General features: G+C 52.7%; 1 protein-coding gene across 1 annotated transcript; it reads left to right on the top strand.

Annotated features, from left to right (window-relative positions):
• Positions 1-14,583: 14,583 nt before the first annotated feature.
• On the top strand, positions 14,584-15,498 carry LOC136000324 (olfactory receptor 14A16-like). The gene has a single exon (XM_065654103.1). It carries the CDS (start codon positions 14,584-14,586, stop codon positions 15,496-15,498), a length of 915 nt encoding a protein of 304 aa, XP_065510175.1.
• The last annotated feature ends 4,458 nt before the right edge of the window (positions 15,499-19,956 follow it).

Below are 19,956 nucleotides of genomic sequence, written 5' to 3'. Positions count from 1 at the left end.
CAGGCCAACGACACGTGGCAGAAAGATCCCCCACCCCCGAGGGCCCTAGCCCCCAACTGGCCTCTGTCCCCAGACTACTCAGACATCTAAACAGGCTGTACCTCTACCTGAATTATTTTCAGTTTTAATTAAAAAAAACAAACTAAAGTGTACTTCTGGATGAAGATGGACCAGGTTCGGGATCAGTACCGGGGTGCTGCAGGAGCAAGTGTCTCCCAGCGCGGACAGACGGGGGGACCTGTTGGCCTCACCACCCCTGGGCCCCACCATGGCCCAGTTCACCAGCTCTGGGCCCGAGGGCTCAGCCCAGGGACAGCCCCACAACCAGGGTCAGAGCGGTTCCTGCTGCTGCCCCGAGGGTCACCAGCCCCAGTCAGCCCTGGGCCAGAGTGCAGGTGTGTAGAGCTGGGCTGAGGTGGAAGGGGCTGGAAAACAGCTCATCCGGAGGAGGAGATGGACGAAGGTGCCATGTGTGTGGCACCGGGGATGAACAGACACCCTCAGTTTGGTATCTGGATCCATGCTGGGCTTGCACATGGACTAAACCCCAGCTCAGAGCACAAATTGCTGTTGCCAGCCCTGGGTTCCAAATGCTGTTCCTGCTCTCTCCTCCCTGGTGCGACCCGAGTGCACCACTGCCCTGCCTGCTCCTGCCTTGGGGCTTGGGGAACTCGGGCTGAAACGAAAAGATAAACTCATGCAGTTATGGGATCTCTTAAGGGTCCTGAGATTGCTTTGCTAATCACTCTGTAACTTTTCCTGGGCTATGAACTCGATCTGTGCTTAGAGAGGCAAATAAGTCCATGAACCAACTTTCCAATTAAGGTTTCCTTCTTACAAAAACACACACTTCCAATTTCTCATGGGCAACAGATTGAAAGATGGAAGCTGAAGTAGCCATCTGCCTCTTGTGAAAACAGGTAGCAACAGATGGTTCCATTCAGTTGATCCTTAGTTGCTTCCTGCACAGGAAAACTGTCCATTAATTTAATCTTTGGTGTACAGGCAGGGCCTTGCTGATGTTCCTGTGTAGGCAACAAGAATGTGGATGTCAGGCTTTCTGCAGATTTGTGACTGAGTTTTCCTGTTTTCTCTAATAAGCAAAATCTTGCTGTGGACTCCTGAAGTCTCCCATAAGCTGGTGGGTTTAGAGAAGGACAGGGAGCTCCAGTTAGCTCAGGGAGGACCAGTCAACATCACGGGCACAGCAGACTGGAACTCGACTTGGTGAAAACTAATGGAATTTATTGACAACTGAAACTGGCACCTCTCCCCCGTCTTTGGGTGGATCACCGTGCACCCTGAACCGATACAGGCAGGTGTGGTCCGGGTGGCCCCAGTTGCTCAGCACTTGCAGCCTGATGTAATTCACGACCCCAGGGAGCTCGTTCTGAAATGACAAGAAGAAATGAGTCGCCTTTTCCTCTCTGGCACGTGAGCACTGACAGAGTAGTGCCGCAGCGATGGCTTTGTTCAACAGCTTCCTTCCTGCTGCCCTGCCAGGGCTTTTGATCTGTCCTGGTCAAGACGTTCTATCCTGCTCTACCTCATTGGGCCATAAGAACAGCAAAAGAAGAAGCAGCGACCAGATGCCTCAGCGAATACAGTGGAAAGTTCTCGCCTGCTTTGGGGCACAGGCTTCCACAGTCACAAGACCCAGTGCTGGTGTCAGTATAATGTCTTGTTGCCTTCTCTAGGAAGTCAGGGAAACAGAATGGCCTCCCTGTCACTACTCACTGCCATCAACAACACAACCCTCAGGAAGCTCACTATTTCTGGTCTTTAACTGGCAGAACAGCAGTCATGCACCCTACGGGATGTGCTCGCCTGTGTGCACTTGGGGTCCAGACAGTTAAGCTGATTCCGGCTTCAACTGTGGTACTTCTAAGCACTGAAGTTTAAACTCAAAACGAAAGAGAAGAAGACCGGCAGTCCAGGTATACGCCACCAGGAAGTTAAAGCAGAAGAAAGGCCAGCGTGGCACACGCTCAAGGACAGGGCTGCCTGTAGCTCTTTGGCAGGGAAGCCTCTCCCCATCCAACCGCATTTCTCCTCCTCTCCTCCAGTTCTCCTCCCTCTTTGTCCCCATACCTTCAGCTGGAAGGTCTGACTGGGATTCAGCGGTGCCAGGAAAGTAAACTGTCCCAGGAATATTCCCTGCTCCTCGTGTTCTTCCTTGAAGCCCTACAGAAAGACAAGGGAGGAGAAAACAAGAGTGTCTGGTATCATCATGGCAAGACTGAACTTCAGTCGGTGAAGGATGGCATTATTTCATCTACGTAGTCCAAGGACAATGAGCACAAGGAAAAGACAAGAAGCTGCAGGTGGGCAGCACGCCACACTTGCCTACTCAATGAGTCCAGGCTGCCAGTCAGAAAAGGAGCACACGCTCCCAGTGAGAGGGAGAAAAACTGAGGATAACAAATGCCACTGAGATTGGAAGCCAAGAAGGTCTAGGACCATGCACTGTGCCAGCTCCTTTTCCCTGTGGCTTCTAAAGTAGCATCTTGCCCCAGAAGCTTCCTTTCGAGTGGTACATTGAATAAAAGAGGAATACAATGGAGTTGCTTCATTCCCAAGGAGCCTGTTTCTTCTGAGAGCCAGGAGAAAGCTTCAGGCCACTGGACTCTTTGACCCGTCTTCATCCCCTGCTTGGAAATGCTGTGCAAGCCCCTGCCCCCCACTCCAGAGAAATCACTTACATAGACAGCAAAGTCCTTTGGAGCTCCGGAGAGACTTTCTCCATGGAACGCTGTCCCTGAGACGTGGTCCATGGTGACTGCCCTGGGAATCACTGGCACAGACAGCTTGATGAACACGTGTCCCTGGCTTCCTGGGAAGGGCCAGCACTTTCCAGGATGGTTTTCTGGCTGAAAGGACAAGAAGAAACTGTATTGACATGGAGAAGGTTGCCCTGGCTCTCATTCCTGCCATGAGCATCAGAGGATTAAGAATTCATTAGGTCAATCAATTCCGCTTTGAATGGCAGCCAGGGCCTTCAGTCAGACCTTGTGGGTATTGAACAGAGCAGCAGTTGTGCTTCTGCCGGTCCAGAGCCCTCACCAAGAACAAGCCAGGGACAGTGTGGCTGAAAGGCCCCTGCCCAGAGCAGGTGGCAGCCACAGGCCCCCCTGGATGAACCTTTCCTGTCAGGGGAAGCCCTCGCTGCCTCTCATCCACCGCCACCTCCTTCCCCTGGCACCAGCCAGCTCTTCAGATTGTGCAGGCAGGTCAGGAGCAGGGCCAGGATGGCTTGAGATCCCAACATGGGGCCCTCCAGCAGTACAGGCTCTCAGCACCCGCTGGTGCTCACTAAGAGCACATCCCAGACCTCTGCAGGCATCTCTGCCCTTCTCCTTCCTTGCAGTGCTGACACTTTGCACAGTGACTGGGCAGACACAGACTGCAGGAGCAGCCTGGCCTGCTAGAAGCTCCCGCAGAGAACCTGGGGCACTCTGGGAGAGGGAGGAGGGAGACACTCAGCAGGGAGACACAGGAGGAGAGCAGGTCCATGCGAGAAGGAGGCAGGAAAGGAAGTTTCGAGGAGCAAAGATGGGGGGAAAGGCAACTCTGAGCAGCGTGTGTGCTTCATTCTCCTGACCTTCCTTTTACTGCTTCTTGGTGCTCCTACCTCCAGAATAAGCTCAGGGGACCTCACGTAATCCATCACCGGCAGGGAATACAATAACACCTTTGCTCTGGCCGTCCGGAGGGACAGAGAAGTCCTGGAACGAATGACGGCAGCCCCTGGAAATTAAAACATGAGCACGATCATCAGGCAGTGTCAGGAGGAATATTACACTCTTGTCTTGGAAAAGGCTCCTCAGTTGTCATCCATGTCCTACGGTGGGTTCCCTCTGTCTTACTGGCACGGCCCCTCTGGGACACGTAGCAAGGTGTCATTAAACTGTCGTATGGGGCTGTGGAAAAAGACAAGAATGTGAACCAGCCTTCCTATGCTTCCCATGGGGCCTGGCCTGCTACAGACTCTGTCAGTGGGGGCAATTTTAGGGCACGAATTGACCCTTGACTTCTCGCCCCTTCTCTCCTGCCCCTGGGCACGTTCCAATGCCCATCTTGTCAATCTGGACAGGAAGCACTTTGGAATTGGTTTGCATGTACAATGTCACAGCACCTGCTGATTTCAGGGCATAATCAGTCATCAGGACCTGGATTTCTTCCAGCTTCTCCAGAGCTTGATTGATGATCTCCTGAACAGCCTGGAAAGGAACACAAAGGGGAGCGCCTGTTGGAAGGAAAAAGAATGGAGCAAGCAGCTCCCCTGCAAGGCCAGCCAAGGTGAATGGAGACAAGGCCCATTTCAGATGGAAGGAACACCCAAATTGCCTGGCAGCATCCCTAGTTTGCTCTTCTTTGATTGACAGGATCAGAATGGAGGGGCTGCTCTCTCCAGTGCTCTGAATGCTGAAGCTGTGGGAAGGGGCTTTTTATGTGGAGAGGCCCCAGGTCAGGCAGCAGAGACAGAAAAGCCTTCTGGACATGAGATAGGACCGGCTTAACTCTGGACCTCTGAGACCATTCTTTCTTTCCAGTCCTCCCTTGAGGAGGACCTGAGATCTGGACGCAGAGGAAGGTACGACTCAGACAGCCATCATTCCCGTCATGGCTCTCTCTTCCCCATAAGGAAGTGTGGAGCAACAGGAAAAAGAAGTGTGGCCATGACAGCACTTGTTCCAGCAGCACCAGCCTGTTGGCTGGGACAGGGAATTCAGGAGGATATGTGCCGGAGGGAGGATAAAACCCCTGAGTAGATCCTTCTGCCTTGTGCCCTTACCCGTCCGGTAAAGCCTGGGAGCTTTGCCTGCTTCACGCCTTCATGGAGAGCCCGCTCCGCGACATCCTTTGCGCTCCAGCGCAGATGATAAAGCTGTTCCTGGAGCTTACGGAGCTGGTTGGGCAGGGGCAGGGTTTCACGCAAGTCTTCTCCTAAGTCTGCTGCAGTTCTCCAGAGGGTTAAGGTGCCGTGTTGTCCCACATGGTAAATACCTGTCAGACACACACCAGAGCTTAGAACTTGGTCTAAGGCTGAGTTAGGCCTTGGGATGCCCGCTCCCATTTCTGTGTCTCTCCCAAGTGACATAGATGTCTCTCCTGTTGTTGTCTTTGACAGTGGCCATCATGACGTACAGCTCCGCAATAGATGGACGTTCCCTGCCCTGGACTGTGCTCCTTGTCCTGCAGAAGATTTTCATCCCCCTAGGGCAGGAGAGCTCAGCTACGGCCTCTCCCTCAGCTGAAGAGAACTGGCTTAGCCCTCCTGGGGAAGGCAAGTCACCCCTTCCTCACCCCCACACCCGTCCCGCTTGAGCAGGGACTGGCACAGCTCTGTCGAGGACTTTCTGCTCTTAGCTGAGCTCCTCTGGTCACAGCGCGGGAAGGGGAACAAGGTAGGATGAAGCCCTGAATACATCCCAAAGCACCATCCACAGGTCGGAGCTCTTGCAGAGACTCACCGAAAGAGAACAGTCCGAGAATCAGCACCAGGGTTGTTGTTTTCAGTGCCTTCATCTTCCTGCAGAGCAGCAAGGAGGAAAAGGATGGTGAAGCTGGTGATACCCGTGCAGATCAGCAGCAGACAGGCAGCAGCAGCAGGGACTGCAGCCCTTGAGCCTGGCGTTCCTGGCGTGAGCACTGGCTTGGTTCTGCACCAGCTCGATTCACTGCTGGGGTTGTCACCAGCTGCACCAGTAGGGGATTTGTCATGGCAGGGATTGTTTTGTTAGGGGCAAAGGGCTCAAGATTGACTCTGGACTAAGAGCAAGAGCTGCAACAAGAGCTGTGGCCACACTTCCCATCTGTGGGGCTGGAGAGGGGTTCTTTGGAAATGGAAGGGACAGAACGAACGCCTGTTTCTCCAGCCCACCATCCGATTGCAACTTGTGCTGAACCTGTTCTCCATCCTCTCAAGAGAAGGTTCAGCCTGTGCCCCTACAGTTCAACAGCTGCCAGGCAGGGGGTGTGTGTCTCCCCTCTCGCAGCATTTCTTTAGCAGCCGGGTTCTCTCTGGCCCTTCTCTTGGCATAACTGCAGACAAATGCAGACTGGGGAAAGAGGGAGGGAGGGCTGAATGTCAGTGCGTTCTGGCAAGCAATGGGCAACCAAGGAAGCACCAAAGAAACACTCTGGTGATCACACTCCCTCCGTGTGATCCAAAATGGACCTGTCCCTTATTCTGCAGAGATCAAAGGCTTTCTGGGCCTCGCCCTTGTGCTCATGAAGAGACTGAAAGCTGGCTGCTGCCTTCCACCAGCTCAAGACCGAGCTCTTAGGCTGCCCTTGGGTTCCTCTCCTGTCCACCATCCACCCACCCCAGCTGATGAGTTGGAAAACACACCTGGGGAAAGGGGAGGAGGATTTTTCAAACATACCCATTCAAACGTTCAACCTTCGCTGTCTGTCTCTTGGTACCTGCTGAGGTGCAGGTAACAAGCATCTTGCTTGCTCAAGAGCGAGCCAAAAACTCTGCGATCCCAGTTCCCTCAAGATCGAGAGTGACAAAGGCGCAGGGGGACCCCTGGTCTTATACCCTGCTGTTCCGACCTCTGCGCTGATGCTGCTTTGTGACATCAACGGCGGTGGGTGATGTCACAATGGAAGAGGCTGCGCCACGTTTGGAGGTCAAGTCCCACCTGACAGGAGCAGGTCTTGCAGTCCTCTCTGCAAGGGAAGAAATCCTTCACCACAGAAAGATGGGAAAGGTACAGGAACATGTTGCTCTCAGAAAACAGACTCTGTCAACCACTCTTCCTCTTGTTTACCAAAGTTCAGACAATGTTAGAAAAGAACCACAAAAAAGTAAGATTCTTAGTCTTTTTTTATGGACCACATTAAGTTATCAGGACTCATTGAGAGGGCTTTAAACTAGATTTGAAGGGAGAGGGGGACGAAACCAGATGTGGCAGAGGCACAGCCAAGGGCGACATGCTGGCATCTGAGGATAGTGCTAATGATGCCCTTCAGTCTGCCGACCCAATGCAATCAATGGCCCAGCTGAAGTGCATCTTTACGAATGCACACAGCATGGGCAACAAACAGGAGGAGCTGGAAGCCCTTGTGAGGCAGAAAAACTATAATTTAATTGTCATCACAGAAACATGGTGGGATGACTCTCAGAACTGGAGTACTGCAATGGATGGCTATAAACTCTTCAGAAAGAACAGGTGAGGAAGGAGAGGAGGTGGGGAAGCAGTATATGTTGGGGGGGGGGTTTGATTTTCTGGAGCTTGATGAGGGTGATGAAAGGATTGAGTGTCTCTGGGTAAGAATCAAAGGGAAGGGCAACAAGGCGGACATCCTAGGGGATGGTCTGTTACAGACCACCCAACCAGGATGAAGAGGCAGAAGAAATATTTTTCAGGCAGCTGGGAGAAGTCTCCCAGTCACCAGCGCTAGTTCTTATGGGGGACTTCAAGCTACCAGATGTCTGCTGGAAGTACAACCCAGCAGAGAGGAAGCAGTCTAGGAGGCTCCTGGAGTGTATGGAAGACAATTCCTGACACAGCTGGTCAGTGAGCCTACCAGGGAAGGAGCCCCACTGGACCTGTTGTTTGTAAATAGAGAAGGACTCATTGGAGGTCACCCTGGGTGTAGTGATCATGAAATGATTGAGTTTACTGTCCTTGGAGAAGTTAGAAGGGTAGTCAGCAGAACTGCTACTTTGGCCTTCTAGGGCAGACTTTGATCTGTTTAGGAGGCTGCTTGGCAGAGTCCTTTGGGAGGCAAACCTGAAGGACAAAGCAGTCCAGGAAGGCTGGTCTGTCTTCAAGAAGGTGATCTCAGAGGTGCAGGAGCAGTTGTACCCGTGTGCCGGAAGGCGAGCCAGCGGGGAAGAAGGCCAGCCTGGCTGGACAGAGAGCTGCGGCTGGAACTTAGGAATAAAAGGATAATTTATAACCTTTGGAAGGAGGGCCAGGTGGCTCAGGGGGATTACAAGAATGCTGTGAAGTTATGCAGGGATAAAATTAGAAGGGCCAAAGCCCAACTAGAGCTGGGCCTGGCTACTGCTGTAAAAGACAACAAAAAATGTTTCTAGAAATATATTAGCAACAAGAGGAGGGCTAAGGAGAACCTCCATTCCATGATGGATGCAGAGGGAAAGATAGTGACGGAAGATGAGGGAAACCCTGAGGTATTAAATACCTTCTTGCCTCAGTCTTTAATAGTCAGAACAGTTGTGCTCCAGGTACCCAGCCCCCTGAGCCCCAAGACAGGGATGGGTTGCAGAATGAAGCCCCAATAATCCCAGGGAAAATGGTTTGCGACCTGCTGCACCACTTGGACACCCACAAGTCTATGGGGCCAGATGGGATACACCCTGGGGTGCTGAGGGAGCTCGTGGAGGTGATCACTGAGCCACTTTCAATTATTTAGCTGCAGCCCTGGCTAAGTGGGGAGGTCCCAGTTGACTGGAAGTTGGCAAATGTGACACCCATTTACAAGAAGGGCAAGAAGGACGATCCGGGGAAATAAAGACCTGTCAGTCTGACCTCGGTGATGGGAAAGGTCATGGAGCAGATGATCTTGAGAGACATCAGGCAGCACATACAAGACAACCAAGAGATCAGGCCCAGTCAACATGGATTTACGAAAGGCAAATCCTGATTGAACAACCTGATCTCCTTCTATGACAAGGTGACTCAACTAGTAGATGAGGGAAAGGCTGCGGATGTTGTGCACTTAGACTTCAGTAAAGCCTTTGACACCGTATCCCACAGCATCTCCTGGAGAAGCTGCAGCTCATGGCCTGGATGGTGTATCTGTGATGGATAAAGAACTGGCTGGAGGGCTGGGCCCAAAGAGTTGTGGTGAAGGGAGCCAAATCCAGTTGGCGGCCGGTCACAAGTGGTGTCCCCAGGGCTCAGTATTGGGGCCAGTTCTGTTTAATCTCTTTATCAATGATCTGGACGAGGGGATCGAGTGCACCCTTAGTAAGTTTGCAGATGACACCAAGTTGGGTGGGAGTTTTGATCTGCTAGAGGGTAGGAAGGCTCTACAGAGGGTTCTGGAGCTGCTGGTCCATTAGGCTGAGGGCAACTGTCTGAGGTTTAACAAGGCCAAGTGCCTGGTCCTGCACTTGGGTCATAACAACCCCCTGCACCACTACAGGCCTGGGAAGGAGTGGCTGGAAAGCTGTCGGTTGGAACAAGACCTGGGAATGTTGATTGACAGCAGCTGAACATGAGCCAGCGTGTGTCCAGGTGGCCAAAAAGGCCCCCAGCATCCTGGCTTGTATCAGGAATAGTGTGGCCAGCAGGCCCAGGGCAGTGACCGTCCCCTGTGCTGGGCACTGGGGAGGCCAAACCTCAAATCCTGGGGTCAGTTCTGACCCCCTCACAACAAGAAAGATCTTGAGGTGCTGGAGCGAGTTCAGAGAAGGAAAGAAGCTGTTGAGGGGCCTGGAGCACAAGTCTTATGAGGAGCAGCTGAGCGACATGAGGCTGTTTAGCCTGGAAAAAAAGAGACTTGAGGGCAGTCCTTCTCGGTCTCTACAGCTACCTGAAAGGAGGTTGTAGCATGGTGGGTGTTGGTCTCTTCTCCCAAGTAGCAAGTGATAGGACAAGAGGAAATGGTCTCAAGTTGTGCCAGGGAAGGTTCAGATTGGATATTAGGAGACATTTCTTCATGGAAAAAGTTGTGAAGCAGTGGAACAGGCTGCCCAGGGAAGTGGTGGAGTCACCATTCCTGGAGGTGTTTAAAAGACATTTAATTGGGTTTCTTAGGGACATGGTTTAGTGCTAGAGTTGGGTTACGTTATGGTTGGACTCAATGATCCTGAGGGTCTCTTCCAGCTGAAATTATTCTATAATTCTATTGACAAATCAAATTCAGGGCAGTTATTCCTTTTAATGACAGTTACACACCTGCAGTGTTACGTGAGGTGCCAAGGCTGTCACACACCCCTACATGCACTGGGCAGGGGCAGCGATGGTCCTGTCCAGGGCAGCCATCCCCATCCACAGTGAGTGTGGGACAGACACCCCAGACAGCATTGCAGACAGATTCGGTGCCTTTGTGCAAGAAACTCATTCCCACCTCTGAAGCATCGCAAGATCTGTCCCTTCTCTATCCAGTAGATGTAGGGCAGCCCTTGAGTAGGAAGCCCTTCACAGCGGAGTATCCATGCGTATAGCAACACTTCCAAATCTCCTTTTTTTCTTTTCACCACCCTGTTCTCACCCCCTTGATAACACAATCAAGGAACAGACAAACCATTGTCACCTTGGGCCTGTCAGCAGCACCTTGTCATTCCTAGAGATCAGTGACACGTCTGCCCAAATACCTCAGGGGCAGCAGAGATGCCACTGACAAAACACACGTTTCCTTCCAGGTCTGTCATTCCCAGCCCTGTTTCTCTCTGGCCTTGGGGACAGCAGGGCTTGCTCACTCTCCTGTTGCCCAATTTCAGCCCTAACTTTCCATCTGCCAACCACTGTGACATTTCTCTGCTCTGAAGTCAAACCTTTGCACACATGGGGACCTGGATTCTTGATACCAACCAGATTTCCCCAAGACTCTCAGAGCTTGGCCGGGTGCTACAGCTGAGGTGCCACAGCCCAACTGTGCACTGATGCCCTCAGCCAAGGGCACAGCCAGGACAAGCTGCAGTCTGTGCTGTTTGACATCCATGGAGTCACCACCAAGGCGTGGTGGGACAAATCACACAGCTTGGGGTGCTGCACTGGGTGGGTACAGGCTTTTCAGGCGAGACGGGCTGGAAGGATCAGCAGTGGGATTCCCTCAGAGTGAAGAAGTTGCTTGGATGTATGGAGCTCCTTTATGTGGGGAGTGACCAGATGTGCTTTCCCTTGTGAGTGAGGGCATCAATGACAAAGCCCTGGGGCTGTGCGGGCACATGGCCATGGCCCCCAACAATCTGGTGCTACCGAAAGTGGGGCACAGCAGTCAGTGAGAGGCACCAGCATAAGGAAGAGAAGAGCAGCACCGAAAGACTGTGCTAGGGAAATTGGAAATTATTTCCTTTTTCTTGAATAAACTCTTGATGGAACCCTGCTACTGCTGCCATTTTAGTGGCCTCTTTCTGGGCTCAGGAGAGTCCTGGAGGTCAGGAGCCCCCTTTCCTTTAGGGGGCACCAGGGGCTCCACAGGCGAGTGGTCCCTGCCCTGGCTGGAATTGGAGGGAATGCAGTGCAGGTAGAGTCCAGACCTTGAGAAACTTTGGGGTTCCGCCATCAGGAATATCTGAAGTTTCAAAAGGAGAAGTGGCCAGTCCTGTATCGGGGCAGGAGAATAACCCCATCCATCAGGACAGAGCAGGACCTGACACGCTGGGCAGTGACCCTGAGGAGAAGGGCCTGGGCACTACAAGGGCCGCCACACAAGCCCGTGCTGCACGCTCACCATGACCAAGGCAGCTGCACACGGGGCTGCATGAGGAGGAGCGTGGGGACCCAGACACCTGGAGTTCTCATCCCATTCGGTTCAGCACTGGTGTGACCCCACACACACGGGTGTGTGCCACTGTGCGGCTTCGCAGTTTGGAGAAGCAGGGAGGAACTGGAGAGTGTAGGGCTCTGCCAAGGCAGGGTTCAGGACCTTGTGCACATGGTGTGGGATGCTGAGGGACCTGGGCTGCTTTGGCCCAGCAGCGCTGGGGAGGCTGCAGCAGTGTAGGAGTAGCCTGAGAGTGCTGGAAGGGTGGTTTCAGAGATGGTGGAGGTTTTCTTCATAGTGGGAAACAGTACGAGAAAGAAATAATGGCACACAGTGCAGCTGGGGAGGTCCAGGCCGGACATAAGCAGGAAGGAATGTGAGTGGAAGGGCAGTGCTGTGGTGGAGCAGGTCACCCAGAGGCAGTCTGCATCAGCCCAAGGCTTTGTGCTTCAAGGAACAGCTGGGGAGGATGGAGAGAGATCAGCAAAGGAAGGAAGATACTCAGACAAGAGCAAGGTGGGCAGCAGGGGTGATGTCTCCAGCCTGCAGGGAAAGAGGTGCAGGGGATGCCACAGCATAGGACAGGCTGTCGTGGAGATGATCAAGGGATGTAAAGAGGCTGAAAGCCCTCAACAGACAGAGCTCCTTCTCCCCTTGGCTATGGCTGTTGTCTCCAGCTCTGATGCCTGTGAGGAGACACCTTGTCCTTAGAGCACAGGGGCCTCATGGCCTCCTTGTCCCCAGCCAGGAACCTGGGAGGTGTCGGACCATAGTCCTACCCTTGGCCTTGCACAGCCCCACATCACACTGTCCCAGGAACAGCCCTGGGCAACGTGGGAGGGACAGGATCTCCTTTCCCAGGGCTGGGGGTCAGGGCTTGGCCCTTTGATTAATGAAACACATCCAGGTTTACTCAGCATCAGAGAGACCTTCACCTTGCTTTTCCTGACCTGTCATCTCTGCCTCCAGTTTTCTTCTCTAACCAGACCCTGGGGTCATTTCTTCAGTAGTGTTCCTCAGTGGGACCCATTAACATTACAAGAAACTTTGGAGTTTGAATATGACTTGGACTTCTTGACAGGTTTCTTCAACTGCCTCTCAGGGTCTGATGTTCATGGACTCAGCACCAAAGCCACCAGAGGGGTCATTAAAGTGCCTTGGGCTGCTCCTGTGCTGCTGAGCTGGGCTGGGCTCCTGGGACAGAGGGAGCTCATGGCAAGCGGCAGCGCTGCAGAGAGACAGCTCTGCCCAGGAGCAGCTCCTCTGCAAAGCGCAGCAGGGCTGAGGGCTCTGCCTGGGGATCTCAGGGAGACGAGCAAGACAGAGAGAGATTAAAGGTGGTCAGGATTGGGAGGATGACTGAGAGCTCACTGGAGGAGAAATCTTTGCAGGCTTGCCATGGTAAGTCTCTGGGTGCAGGGCAATGCAGCTGTAGCTCCTGGAGGCATCTCCTAAAGCCGGAACAGCCACAGCTTGTGGGATCCCTATGGAGGGGAACTTTGTTCAGCAATTTTGAAAATCAAAGCAGATGGTTTTGCAGCCAAGGGTGCCCAGGGCTGTCCTGCAGAGCAGGGTCCCTGCACCCCAGGGCTGTGCCGGGGCAGGGACTCTGCCGCCTGCCAGGGTCAGCGCTCAGCCTGCCCTGGGAGATCCCCACGGTGCTGTGGGGAGAAGCTGTGGGTGGAAGGAGCAACCTCTGGCTGGGCAGGGTCTAGGTATGAAGTGGGTTCTGCTTGGGATGCAGCTGCTCGTAGCTCCAGATCACTTTAGGACATTCCTCAGAGGCTTTTGGAAAAACACAGCAAGACAGGGGCTCTGTGAAAAGTAAGGATCCTGTTCTATCGGTCTCGTACTCTAGATTGTCTATGAGGCCAATGGGACACAATAATTAACGTCTCAGTTCAGGAGGATGCACTGAAATTCCAAATCTGTGGCTCTTAGCAGTGAATAAACCTGTGAGTATCAGAAATGGACACACCCTGGCTTCCAGACATCATCAGCACGACTTTTCCATGCTCATTATTGTTGGTCTGATGTTCTGATCAGAGCCAGCCCACACAGAGCTGCCCCTGGGCAGTGCCCGGCTGCTGGGAGGGGTCTGCAGGGCAGAGCTGAGCACACAGCAGCTGAGATGGGGTCTGTGACACTGACGGGAGGAGACCTGGGCACAGAGACACAGCTGCAGGCAGGGACAGCTCCAGGCAGCAGAGCAGGGGCTGTTCAGGAGCTCTTCTGCTCCTTCTCTGCAGGTGGCTGCTGGGTGTTGTCTGCTGGGCAATGATCTGACTGTCCCTTTAGCACATCACATCTCCAGGAGCCCTGACTCTGCTCTGCCTGTCCTGCTGGGCTCACCAGCTGACCCAGAAAGGCCCAGCTCTGCTGTAGGGTCCCAGGAGTGCTGAGCCTTTCCTTGGGGTCTGCACTCACTGCTCAGAGTCCTTTGCTTCTCTGGGTGAGGGGTCGTGTCCTGCTCTCTCCATCACATCTCCACCTCTGGGCTGGGGCAGAGAAGAGTTTGCAGATCTGCCCTTTCAAACAGGGCCCCTCTGCTCCAGTATGAGTCCAGTTTTGCGTTTTCTTTTAAAGAGAGATTTGTTTATGAAACCATTTTCAAGGCAGCACAAGTGAAAGCACAGGGCAAATGGGTAAAAGCTGTTCTCCTAACTCTGCACTGAGCCACAGAGAGATGAGCCCTTTTGCCTGTCCTGTCTCAAGACTCTTCACATTTTCAGTCATACCTATGAGGAATTTAACCCCTAGAAAAATCCAGTCATGAGATGTGATGGTGGAAAATTAAAAATACAGACAAAATCATAATAATGACATGTTAAGCCTCTGCTCTGCAGCCCACGCTCTTAAGTGTCACGAGTGCAGATATTGAACTTTTCCATGAATGGTGCATAAAATCTGACATTGCTTGTGAATGTCAGATGTCTCACCAACCAGCTCTCATGTCCCCACTGTGGAAGAGCAAACCTGGTTGCTTGGCCCCAGACGGGCAGAGGTCCTGCTCCTCACAGCACACTCAGCCAGCACAGACCAGAGGAAGGAAATGCATTGGAATTGGGGTTATTTATGTGAAAAATCGAGTGGCCTTCTCAGAGGACTCTTCCCGCATTTAAGTTGTCATTTCATTTTTTAGAACAGTGCCTCCATATCAAGAAAGAGCAAATGTCCAACAGCAGCTCCATCACCCAGTTCCTCCTCCTGGCGTTCACAGACACACGGGAGCTGCAGCTCTTGCACTTCTGGCTCTTCCTGGGCATCTACCTGGCTGCCCTCCTGGGCAACGGCCTCATCATCACCACCATAGCCTGTGACCAGCACCTCCACACCCCCATGTACTTCTTCCTCCTCAACCTCTCCCTCCTCGACCTGGGCTCCATCTCCACCACTGTCCCCAAATCCATGGCCAGTTCCCTCTGGGACACGAAGAATATCTCCTACAGAGGATGTGCCGCCCAACTCTTTTTTTTCTTTTCCTGTGCTACAGCAGAATATTCACTTCTCACTGTCATGTCCTACGACCGCTATGTTGCCATCTGCAAACCCCTGCACTACGGGACCCTCCTGGGCAGCAGAGCTTGTGTCCACATGGCAGCAGCTGCCTGGGCCACTGGGTTTCTCAATGCTCTGCTGCACACGGCCAATACATTTTCACTGCCACTGTGCAAGGGCAATGTCCTGGACCAGTTCTTCTGTGAAATCCCCCAGATCCTCAAGCTCTCCTGCTCAAACTCCTACTCCAGGGAAGCTGGGCTTATTTTGGTTAGTGTCTGTTTAGGATTTGGGTGTTTTGTGTTCATTGTGGTGTCCTATGTGCAGATCTTCAGGGCCGTGCTGAGGATCCCCTCTGAGCAGGGACAGCACAAAGCCTTTGCCACGTGCCTCCCTCACCTGGCCGTGGTCTCTCTGTTCCTCAGCACTGTCATGTTTGCCTACCTGAAGCCCCCCTCCATCTCCTCTCCATCCCTGGACCTGGTGGTGTCTGTTCTGTACTCGGTGGTGCCTCCAGCAGTGAACCCCCTCATCTACAGCATGAGGAACCAGGAGCTCAAGGATGCCCTGTGGAAACTCATATCTTAGTGTTTTCTGAAGCAAGAAACTGTCCATCTGCTTCTACCTAGCAGTTTTAATGTAACAAGTTACAGGTCCAGCCTCTCATCTGTATTTTCTGTTGTTATTGGCGTTTTTTTAATTGTGATAACATTGTCATCCCCTTTCTAATACACTGTCTGCTTTTCTTTTATAACCCCTGGCTGTGTAAATGAGGAGCCATGATCTGTGTGTATTTAAACAATGTAAAGGGTCCTGTAGTGACTTCGTTTTCACTATATCATTCCTGCAAGGCCTGTTTGGAGCTGCAGGGACAGCTCCTGTGTGCATGTGAGGAGGGGAAAAGAGTCCAGCCTGGCAGCACTGCCAGGGAGCAGCAGCGCTTGGCCTTCTAGAGCTGTTCTCGTTCCACTCCCACACTCTCCCTCTCATCCCTTGTGTTGGTGCAAGGCCTGAGTGCTCTGGCAGCCTGGTCACCGTCCTGCTGTGTGTCAGTCCTGTGAGCGCAGGCAGGGACAGGCAATGGGCACTTGTGTGACAGAGCTGGCCTCACAACAGCCTTTCCAGAAAGAAAGGTGATCTCCTATGGGCAGGCCCTGAAGGTTTAGGTCTTCTTCCAAACCTTCTCTCAATAACATGTCCAAGTAAATGGCCACAGATGAAACACCAGCGTACAGCTAAACAGTGTGTGTGCAGGGCTGGGCACACAGCAGTGTCCTCTCACAGCCAGGCCTCCTGCCAGAGACCTGCAGGACCAGCAGAGCAGGGGCTGGGCTGTGCCCCTGTGCACTGGACACCCCCCAGAAGCCCCTCCAGGGCATCGTCATGGACTGGCCTCTTAGAAACACCATTTCCAGCCCTGGCCTCTCTTCCCAGCTCACAGATGTTGCTCTTCCCTAAACGGATGGACACCGAATGAGTAGGTCAGAAGTCCATGTTTGCATTGTACAGATGAGATGTGAGCACACACATCATGTACATGAGGTGAGATGGAACCGAGTGAGGACAAACACCATCAGGTATTCCTGGGAGGTCCATGAACGCCTGTGGGACAGACCGTGTCTCGAGGTCACTTCACATTGGGAGTAACAGCCCATGGGAAACCACCCACTGGGATCTTCTTCCTTGGACTGAGGTCCCCAAGTCCATTCCTCATGACGTGGGACATCTCAGATGAGTGCAGAGCAGGGTGACACACCACAGGGCTGAGGTGCCTCCCATCCCTTTGAGTGGCTACAGGAGGCCAGAGACCGACTGTGACTCCTGCCTCTGTGTGTAAAAGGGACAGGCTCTGTCTCTGAACATCCCTGGGTGCATAAGGAGTCCTGAGACCAGCTCAGACGTGGATGCCTGATGGAATCCTGTCATTTCTGTGTGTGACTCCAGGAATAAAACTCAGTGGCCCAGTGAGATTCATCTCAGCTGCTGGGACAGGCTCATTGCAAGTGCTCCTGTCTGCTACATCACCCTTGCCCATGATTCTTGACTGTGGTTTCAAAAGTGACAGCAGAATCAGAGAAGTTCTGAATTCCTTGGGAAAGGAAGATGTCAAACCCATCTTCAAGAAGGGCAGGAAGGAGAATTTGAATAATTACGGACTGGTCAGCCTACCTCCGTCCCTGGGAAGGGGACAGGGCGCGTCTTCCTGCACCGATCTCCAGGCACCTGAAGGACAAGGAAGGGATTGCTGAACCAAAATGAGCAGAAAACCCAATGAGTCCCAAGAAACTCTCTGAACCCATTCCAGAGCTTTAGACCCCCGGGAAAGAGCTCAGTGACAGTGCAGCCCATGCAGTTGCATCTGTGTCCCTCACTGAGCAGCACAACCAGTGTGGAGTCACCCCATGGTCCTGCAGCCAACCTGCTCTGTAGAGCATCAGTGCCAGGTTGGGGCCCTGTGGGGAGCACAGGGAAGGGGCCAGGAGCACCAGACCAGATCAGGGAAGGGATGGGGGGAGATCAGACAGGAGCTGACCTGGGCTGGAAATTGCCTTGGAGAGAAAAATGCTGGTGTTCAGTTGCCCCAAGATTATATGCAGAGTTCAGGGTGCAGTGCCAGAAGTCCTTGCTGTCCTGATGCTTCACCAGGCCTGGGAAGTAGCTGGAGAAGTATTGGTGTCCCCCACTTGCCATCTCTTAGTGCATCATCCCTCGTGAAGGGTGGCATGGAAAGCAAGTCTGGGACTCTGTTTCAGGATTTGCACTGAAGAAAGTATTCGCCCAGAAGCCACATCATTTTGCTCTGGTACTTCAGTCCTGGTGCTCATCACATGTCCTTAAGACAAACTTATGCACCCCTCTTGTCAACCTTACCCCAAAAGTCACCCCTAGACAAGGCTCCTGAGCTGGGGCCGAGCTGGAGAACTGGGGTCCAGCTGTGACCAGAGGAAGGACAAGGCCTGTCCTGGCTCCTCTAAAGGGCCGGCAGCCTCTGACCTCCACCAGAAAAGGCAGCATGCAGGAAACTGTAGACCATCCCCAAGCCCACTGGAGGCCCTTAGGAAGAGTTCCTCTCTCCAAATATCCAGCCCAGCTTGTTGCTGCATGAACAACCAGGAGAAACTGCCCCAGGACCCTCATTCCAGACCCCATCTCCTCCACCCCATACAGGCAGTGCTCTCCCCCTTGTCACTGCAATGGTTCCAGGGACCCAAGGGACACCTGTGGGGAGGAGATGCTGGGTAGGGACATGGTGTCCTTCAGTGCTCCTCATGGTACCTCCTGCTGGGCTTTGTGCCGCTGGTCACAACCCTCTGAGCCTGGATGTTCGGTCAGTTCTCAGTGGTGCTAAACAGGAATATGCCCATGAGCACGTTGGGCTGCACTGGGAGGAGCGTGGCCACCCAGCCAAGGGCAGTTATTGTCCATCTTGACTCCGCACTGGTGTGGTCACATCTGGAGCGGCGTGTCCCAGTGGGAGGTTCCCCATTCTGGAGGAACGGGGAGGAGCTGTCGTGTGGCCAGAGAGAGTCTGGGTCATGTGTGGAGATGTTGAGAGACCCAAACTTCTTTAGCCTGGTGAAGTGGAGGCTGAGGAAACGTGCTGTTTTTACTGAAATTGAGTAAATTTTCTTCATGCATTTTGAATCTCTCTCCTTCATAGCTACTACAGTCTTTTGTTTAGATTTACTATGAGAATAATGAGATAACACTGTTTCCTCCCTGGCATAGAGTTAATTTTTACTTTTAGCAGCTTTACAGTGTTTCCCATTTGGTATGAAAGGAATGTCAGAACTCACTGATATCTTGGCTGTTGTCAGGGAAACCAAGGACTTCTTTGGCCATCCAGCTGCAGATGCAAATTGGCAGGAGGGGACACAGACAGGACAGCACCTGGATTGACATGCAGGCTGATCAATGAAATATTCCCTATGATTAGCGTCATGCTCAGTCTAAAGCTGGAGCTGGCTTTTAGGGCTTGTTACATCCGTTACTTTGGGTTTTCCAGCTGGTTTGGTTAGTTCCATTCAGAAGTTTCATTCTGTCATGAGTTCGATGTCAGTTCGGCCTTTTGCCATTCTGCCATTTTGCAGTTGGCCTTTGGGTCTTTTTGCCTGTTGCCTTTCAGTTCTCTCTAGCTGGGATCAGCTGTTCAGCAGCATAGGTGGGGACACACTGGGGTGAGAACAAGCTGGGGAAGCGCATGGGGTGTCTGCAGATGTCCCTGACAGTGCGGCCTAGAGGAGACACATGGTTGTCATGGCCATGGCGCCCCATTGCCTCCTTGCACCCCCCAGGGAGTGTCACACCATTGTCCTGCACTGGGCATCATCCCCACATCCCCAGGAAGAGCCCTGAGACACACGTGAGGGACAGGATCTCCCTTCCCAGGGGCAGGGGGTCAAGGCTTGGCCATTGTCCTTCATCAAACAAACCAAGGGTTTTCTCAGCATCAGAGCTGCTGCACTTTGCCTTTGCCTGATGCAATCACTGCCTCCAATTATCTGCTCTAACGAGTCCCTGGAGAGGCTTTGTCAGTAACAGCCCTCAGTGGGGCCCATTAATGCTTCAAGGTACTTTGGGCTTTGCTTCTGACTTGGACTTCTTGAGGAGATTCTTCAGTCTGTCCTTGGGATCTGAGGTTCATGGACTCAGCACCAAATACGCCATGGGGCTCATTAAAACACAGAAAGCCCTAACAAGCCATGTTTCTTTCCTAATTTTCTTCCAATCTTCAAGACTTGTAGAACTAACTGGAGAGGTTTCAATGGGACACTTACTGATGAAGATTTCAAAGATTTCTTAAAGGAGGGTTTTTTCTTTCAAGGGTATTTTCTGTCATTTTTCAGTGTGTAGAAGAAGTGACAGCAGCATTCTGCAATGGACATTGATCCAGAGGGTCTCCTGAAGCCATCTGGACAGGCAGGAGAACAGTCCCTTGAGGCTGGACACTGTATGGACACCCTTGCTGCTCACCCCCCACCCCCAGTCTGCCAGTTCCCTCATTGGCCACCAGAGACTTGCATCACTTTTCCTCACATCAGACTT

Source organism: Caloenas nicobarica, chromosome 32 (genome assembly GCF_036013445.1).
Source record: "Caloenas nicobarica isolate bCalNic1 chromosome 32, bCalNic1.hap1, whole genome shotgun sequence".
Lineage (NCBI taxonomy): Eukaryota > Metazoa > Chordata > Aves > Columbiformes > Columbidae > Caloenas > Caloenas nicobarica.
Note: the sequence above shows the minus strand (reverse complement) of the source record. Positions and strands in the feature narration are given on the sequence as shown.

Excerpts from the sequence above, each read along its gene's own strand:
- LOC136000324 (XM_065654103.1), top strand. The coding sequence starts at position 14,584 with ATGTCCAACAGCAGCTCCATCACCCAGTTCCTCCTCCTGGCGTTCACA.